This window comes from Mobula birostris, chromosome 2 (genome assembly GCF_030028105.1).
Source record: "Mobula birostris isolate sMobBir1 chromosome 2, sMobBir1.hap1, whole genome shotgun sequence".
NCBI lineage: Eukaryota > Metazoa > Chordata > Chondrichthyes > Myliobatiformes > Myliobatidae > Mobula > Mobula birostris.
Window position 1 is genome coordinate 222,000,646 of NC_092371.1, and position 7,925 is coordinate 222,008,570.

At 41.9% G+C, this 7,925-nt stretch overlaps 1 protein-coding gene across 1 annotated transcript; it reads left to right on the plus strand.

Moving 5' to 3' along the window:
• Window positions 1-1,495: 1,495 nt before the first annotated feature.
• Window positions 1,496-4,277, plus strand: LOC140194092 (CCN family member 2-like). The gene is given in 6 exon segments (XM_072251512.1): window positions 1,496-1,643; window positions 1,646-1,779; window positions 2,049-2,271; window positions 2,637-2,888; window positions 3,189-3,400; window positions 3,520-4,277. Coding segments are annotated over 6 exon segments (1,251 nt in total). The 5' UTR covers window positions 1,496-1,510; the 3' UTR covers window positions 3,817-4,277.
• Window positions 4,278-7,925: the final 3,648 nt, after the last annotated feature.

Here is a 7,925-nt window from a genome sequence, read left to right on the forward strand (position 1 = left end):
TTTGAGCTAACCCAAACTGCCCCCCTCCCCTTTAGAAAATCCTTCATCTACTCAGTGGCTTGTGCGTGGAAAGGTTATGTTTAATATTTTGATGAACTGGGAAGAGCTAAAGGCTTATTTCACTTCTGTTGAACTAGCCCAATCAAAGTTTGATACAAAATTCAAAGCAAGACTCCTAAAGGAAATGTCAGACTACAAAAACTAGTTCTTTGAGTTTGTAACACCTGTTGTGCAAGAATTTGAAAGACTGAACAGCCGTTTTCAGCAAACCGAAGCTGATCCTCATGAATCGTACCAACAAATATTCTTATGCCAGAAGAGTCTTCAGAACAGACTGTATGATGCCAAAAGACAGAAAAAATATATTCATGAAGTTGATTTTGGTATCAAATTCTTAACAGCATGTAATAAGTTCCTGCAGCAGAACAACAGTGCTGAAGCCCATCTAGAAATAAAGAATGTCAAAGAAAGATGTATGTCTATGCTAGAAGTTCTGAGTCAAGTTACATGTAGATTTCCGTCGGCGAGAGAGACATTTGAAAGTTTATCAAAATTGAGCCCTGTGATAATATTAAATCAAGTTTCAAGGCCCGTGTTTTCCGAGTTACACCTCTTGCAGGAAACAACGTCAGCACTATTGAAGAACAACACAGAAACATGCCTTTTGTCGATTGGAAAGGGGGGGAGAACGTCGACTCAGACCATGAGAAGCCTGCGCCGGGCATTTTCATGCCTACAAGGCGCAGATTGGAAGTCTGTGTGGGGCGCCACTTCTCGCACAGACACTAGAGCAATGTGTGGTTAAGTGCCTTGCTCAAGGACACAAACACACTGCCACAGCTGAGGCTCAAACTAGCGACCCTCAGATCACTAGATGAACACCTTAACCACTTGGCCACGTGCCCCACACTAAAGAAGAAGCTCCATTTAGGAAAGATGGACTCCCTACAGACACTGAACAGTTTTGGATTGGTGTACTTCACCATCAGGCATTTAAAGACCTTTGCCCTTACTTGCCTAATAACCCCTGTCAGCAATGCTGTAGTTGAGAGGATATTTTTGTGTATCCTCCGTTAAAATGAAGGCAAGAAACAGAATGCAGCTGAACCTTCTTGATGCTATTGTGAGAATCAGGGCAAACTATTGTTTTCAAGCAAATGTTGCAAAGACTTCACTGCATGTCCAGAAATGCTAAAGAACTTCACATCGAACAAGGTTTATGCCGTATGTTCCACTCATTCCAGTGAAGAGGATCTGGAGCTTTTCATATGATGTGAGTATGAAAAATATATTGAAATTTGTTTGGCTTTTTCTCGTTTTTTTCCTAGTATTGTTTGGCTTTAAATTAAAATTTCAATATTCCCGAGAGCCCGGGGGGAAGCTCGCGTCACTTGGGTCGCCGGCTGGCAGCGCTGCTCTTATTTTGAAGCGCGTCGGGCTGGAGGTATGCGGCGTGTCAAGAGGTCAGATACAATCCGGTGTGAGGCAGGAACTGCGAAGCTGCCCTGGAATGTTTGGTGTTGATCCAAAGGCAAGTCTGCTGGCGAGGGCGGCCGCCCACTTGCGTCAGCCCGACTGGGACAGGATAAAAAGCCCTCGCTTCAGCCACTCAACAGATACAAACTTCTCGAGAGAGAGAGAGAGAGAAAGACTCAAGACTCAGCAGATCGACTCGATCGCAACTGCTTTGCAAGAGGAAGGAAACTCCAGTGCAACATGTTTGCTGGACTGAAGAACGTTAACTTTGTACCATTCCTGCTAATGGCACTGGCTTGTTTGGTGAGTTAACTGCATATATATATTTTATATATAACAGCTCGAGCAAAAAATAAAACGGGAATCGGCAAATACCCAGCAGAATAACTGTGGAGAAGCTGCTGAGTATTTCCATTGCTTCCTGTCTTTCCTGCAGATCTTCAGTATTTTGATTTCGAGATTCAAGTATCTGCAAACAATTTTAGTGGTAATTTTGGTATCAATTGCAACCCGGGTTAACTATCTGCAGAATACAAGGGTTGATTCTAACTTCGGTGATCCTTGATTTACAGGCCTCCGCCAATGAATGCCAGGCTCCCTGTAAATGCCCCGAGAATCCCCCAGTCTGCCCTGTCGGGGTCTCGCTGGTTACCGATGGCTGCGGCTGCTGCAAGGTTTGCGCCAAGCAAGTGGGCGAGGTATGCTCCCAACGCGAGCCCTGCGACCGTCACAAGGACCTCTTCTGCTCCAGGGAGCTCAGGCTCAACCCCTCCGCCAGCTCTGGAGTTTGTATTGGTAAGAAGCGTCTGCTCCTCTCTGGACTTCTACACACACCGTGCTCACTCCTGCTCGTCCAAGCAAGCGAGGGCACTCAAACAAACCCCAGAGTTTCTGGAAAAAAAGAGAAAATGCCGTACACTCGGCAGAAAACATCTTATATTCGGGATATTTTAAATATAATTGAAGTGAGCTTTCGTGTGCACACACTCATTGGTGGTGTAGTCTGAGCAATCTATTCTCCACATCCCAAGCTATTTTGAATCAGAAATTGAAGGAAAATCACACCTCTTTCACCTCGCTAAAATGTTTTGTCAGTTGAAATGTTTTACTGGTTGAACTAGCTCACAGGGGATTTTTTTTTTAAATCTGGTCTCTTGTAGCTAAAGAAGGGGCTCCTTGCATGTTTGACGGCGCTGTATACAAGAGCGGCGAGACTTTCCAGAATGGCTGCAAGTTCCGATGCACCTGCATGGACGGTTCCCTCGGCTGCGTCCCCGTCTGCAGTCCGAGCATCCGTCTAGCCAGCCCGGACTGCCCCGTACCCAGGAAGGTCAAAGTACCCGGCAAGTGCTGTGAGGAATGGGTCTGCGAACAGCCGCCTCGTGACGCCATTTTTGGATCCGCACTGGCAGGTAAAATATTTGTCGGTCAACTGAGCATCAATCCAGTAAGGAACTATCAACATTAGGACTGTACTTTGTAACCAAGGCAAATTAAAATCGTATACTGAACAAAGTTCCACAATAGAATTAAATGAGCTGGAATCAAAGACTCTTAAATTACTGTTATTTAATATTATTTTAATAAGTTGTTTTTTTAACATGTAACTTACTTAGTTTGAAGGAAACAAATAACAATTAATGTTATTCTTTAGTCGATGGTTCACCTGTTTGATTTTGATGAAGAGTTGATTGATTTATTCTTTATTCCAGCCTATAGGGAAGAGGCAACCTATGGCCCTGACCCCTCCATGTTTCGTGCTAACTGCCTTGTACAGACTACCGAGTGGAGTGCCTGTTCCAAAACCTGTGGGATGGGCATCTCAACCCGGGTAACCAATGACAACAGGGAGTGCAGACTGGAGAAACAATCCAGGCTTTGCAATGTCAGGCCTTGCGAAATGAATATGAAAGAGACTATAAAGGTAAAAAGAAAACCTCCGTAGATCAGCAAATTTAAAACTGGAATTTACTTTCAGTCACCTTTATATTTGCACTGTTTATTCTTCAATTGAATTCCATCTTTTGTTGTTCACCCCTACAGAAAGGTAAGCGGTGTATCCGCACGCCAAAGGTTTACAGACCCACCAAGTTTGAATTCTCTGGCTGTACCAGCGTGAAATCCTACAGAACCAAATTCTGTGGCGTCTGTACTGATGGCCGATGCTGCACTCCTCACAGAACCGCCACCCTGCCCGTTGAGTTCAAATGTCCTAACGGAGAACTCATGAAGAAAAAGATGATGTTCATCAAGACCTGTGCCTGTCACTATAACTGCCCCATGGACAATGATATTTTCCACTCCTTGTATTACAGGAAAATGATTGGCGATATGGCTTAAACTATGCTGTTGATCAGAGACCACGTAACTGGAAAGATTCACCCTCTGAGCTGCAGAGGTCACTGCATTAACGAAGGAAAACACTGACATGTTGACAACATGTCACAGCACTCAGCCTATATTTTGAAAATGCGTTGCTTGTACACTGTTAGCTGTAATATTGTAAATAATGTACATATGTGTACAGTTGTCTTAAGTTAATTTAAATGTGCATTGTGTTTGTTAGCCTTGCAAAATGGATATTGAGAGACAGTAAAGGTGGAAGAAGCCTTTCATGATCAACAGATTTAAAGTCAAAAAAATTTATTTTGAATTATCTTTGACTATTAGCTATAGATCTGACAAAATGACTGTTTGATTATTTTTGTTTTTGAACAGTTGTTGTAATGTTTGAGAAGTGTAATCAAAATTTCAATGTCTGCACTTTTCTAGTTCAGAATAAAATATATTTTTGATATAAACTTATTGTCAAGTCTTCACAAGTAGAATGTGCTTAATCATATGACAATAACTACATCTTGGATACTAATGCCAATCCTCTGTAATGTCATTGAGTTATTTAGACTGCTTGCAAACCTAGGGTCTCATTTGATGGCAAGTTGAGTTTTGAACCACAAACGTCATCCATTTCCACCAACATAACATCAGCTAATTCTGCTCATATATCTCTGCTTGCTAGAGTATGGATATCAATATTTTAGCAACCTGTTCTCAGCTACTATAAGCACAAGACCAGTGAAAACTTTATTGCCTAATTTTTAAACTTGCTCTAAGATACGCATCTCATATAAGTCCTGGTGAAGTGTTTCAGCCAGAAACATCGAGTGTCTATTCCCCTCAATATATGCTGCATGACATGCTGAGTTTCTCCAGCATTTTGTGTGTGTTGCTCTAAATTACATTCCCTGTTGCCACTGCATCATGATCCAAATTGATTCTGGTTTGAGCAATGGCTCTTTACTTTGAACTCATTTCAAATCTCTCACTGGTCCCATCTTATATCTCTGTAATCTCCTTCAGTCATACTGATCCCCAGAATTGTCACAGTGTGGGCTGTTGCATGACTACACCCAGGGGCGGAGGAGCGACACTCCCATGTTAAGACTGAAACAAATTTATTCAAAGGAATTCCAAATGAACATCAATGGTTTGACTGTGAGTGACATCACAAGACAAATCAATCTCAAAACACACATGCACAAGGACCCTGCACCGAGGGGGAGTCCACTTTAAATAAGTACAGTACGCTGAAAACCGGTGCCAGTCAAAATAAACTTGACAAGATTGAACAGAAAGCACAAGGCCTTAATCTCTAGATAAGACAACAACTAACAAATACAGGTGCAAGGGCGGCAGATATCTGCACTTCTCCAATTCCCCACTGGAAATACGAGAGCCAAAGCTCAAAGTTCTTGAAATCTCCCCTAAGTCGCTCTTTCAACCTTTAGGGGCCCTGTATCTTTGGCAATTCTTTGGTCTACCTTTGCTGAGTTTTCTTCAATGACTCTCCAATAAAGTGGTCCTAAGGAATGTTAAAAGTGGTAATGAAATGATAATAATGTTGGATTCCTTCTAGAATTTACAATGCATATGTTACAGACTTTACATGTCACATGTCAGTCATTTTTATTGCTCCCATTGTCTGGCAATAGGAGGCTATATTGCTTATGCCGGCCCTCAGAGCGTTCTCATCAGTCCAGTCCCTCGACTATTTTCAGGTTATTTATCCTCCTCCAGATCCATTAACCTCCCCACCCTAACAATTCATTCACCCACCTGATATAATAGCTAATTAACCCGTACCAACCAGCTCAGCTTTTTGGGATTTGGAAAGAAACAAGAACATTCTGTGTACACACGTGGTCACAGGGAGAACATGAAATGCTACATCATCAGCAGTTGAGGTTACAATCCAAACCAGAACAAAGGAACTGTGCTGCACAGCAACTTTGCAGCTTTGGTTCTTGTCCACCACGAACTCAGTCCTGAAATTCAGTAGAAATGGAATCGGCCATGGAGGGAGGGATAAATAGTTCAGAAAGTAAGAACAGCAAATTTGAAATAGGAAGGAATGTGTAATTATGCCAAAGTAATTCGGTTTGTGTTTTCCTCTGATTTCACTTGCCGACCTGCATTTACATATTTCGAAGAAGCTTTTGCAGTGTCTATTCCACACCTGCACAGAGGTAGAAATATAAATTGATTCAAGATATTTATAATAAATGTATCCTTAGCATAGTTACTAATCTGCAAGTGTAATGGAAAAAATTGTTCATGTGTTGAGTGAGGGTACAATAAATGTGAAGGAACTACAATACACCATGATGGATTCCTGAACTATATTGTTCCAGGTATGTAGTCACAGTAAGAATATTCCAAATATACCACCTTTATGTGGCATTTAAAATCTGTTCCAATTGTGAAAAGGTAATGCAGGTATAAATAAAAGCCTAAAAATGAACTGCAGAAGATCAAGTAACAATATAAGTTCTAAATTAACGAAGGAATTATAGAGCACAACATCATGTGAAGGTTTAATTCATTCATTTTAAATGTCGCTTCCCACAACTTTATTGAATGCATTAACACATCTATTTTACAAACAGGATATAAATAAATAGTGATTTAATTCTAGCATTTTATACAAATTTACACGTCAAGATGCTTCGACTGATTTTCAAATGTTCTAAGTAAATTTATTATCGAAGACTGTATATGTCACCATATACTACCCTGAGGTTTGCTTCCTTACAGATATTCACAGTAGAACAAAGTTCAAAAGAATCAATGAAAAACCTCACACAAACAAAGACTGTGCAAATGCAATAAATAAATAGACAATTAATGGGAGAAAGGAAGAAGGAAAAGCACCGGTGGAAGGTGAGAAGAGGGAAGGGGGAGGCAGGTGTCAGAAATGGACCAAGTGAATTTAAGGGCAGCATGGAAGTTGAAGGCAAAGTTGATAAAATTGACGAGCTCAGCATGGGTGCATGAAGCAGCACCAATGCAGTTGTCAATGTAGTGCCAGATGAGTTGGGAAACATTACACCTCCCTCCCCTTTCTTGATCTCTGTCTCCATCTCTGGAGACAAACTGTCTACCAACATCTTTAATAAACCCACCAATTTCCATTGCTATCTTGACTATACATCTTCTCACCCTGTCTCCTATAAATATGCTATTGCCCCTTCTCAATTCTTTCATCTTCCCCACATCTGCTCCCAGGATGAGACTTTCTTTTCCAGGACATCAGCGATGTCCCCTTTCTTTAAAAGAACTGGGCTTCCCTTCCTCCACCATTGATGCTGCCCTCACCTCCATCTCTTCCCTTTCTCAGACATCTGTTCTCACCCCATCTTACCACCGCCTTAACAAAGGTAGAGTTCCCCTTATCCTCACCTACCAACCCATGAGGCTCTGCATTCAACACCTCATTCTGTACAGCTTCCGCCATCTTAATGGGATCCTTACACCAAACACATTTTTACTTCCCCCACCCCCGCATATTCTCCCCACTCTCCACTTTCACAGGGATTGCTCCTTTTGTGATTCTCTTGTCCATTCGTCCGCCCTCACTAAGCTCCCTCCTGGCCATACTCCTACAAGCAACCAAAATGCTACATCTGCCCATTCACCTCCTCCCTTACCACCATTCAGGACTCCAAAATGTCCTTCCATGTGAAACAACACTCCACCTATGAATCTGTTGGAGTTGGCTATTGTGTCCGGTGCTCCCAATGCGGCCTCCTCTACATTGGTGGAACCCAATGTAAATTGGGGACCACTGTCGAGCACCTCCTCCAAACAACATATACTGCACCATTTCTTGACAAGTGCACTCCTTACAAATATGCTGTATCATGCATAATAATTCTGAGCAAGGAATTATTCATCCTCGTTGTCCAATACATAAATATTTGAGCATATCATCTCTCCTCCTTCTATACCCATCTCCCATTTGAGTTCCTACCATCTTTTGAATTTTATACAGTACTGTGCAAAAGTCTTAGGCACATGTCCCATATTTGTCAATATATGTTCGGAAAGCGAGTTTGTAAATCTGGCAGGAGCAAAGGATGTCGGGAATTGAGAGGGTGAAGCAACACAGA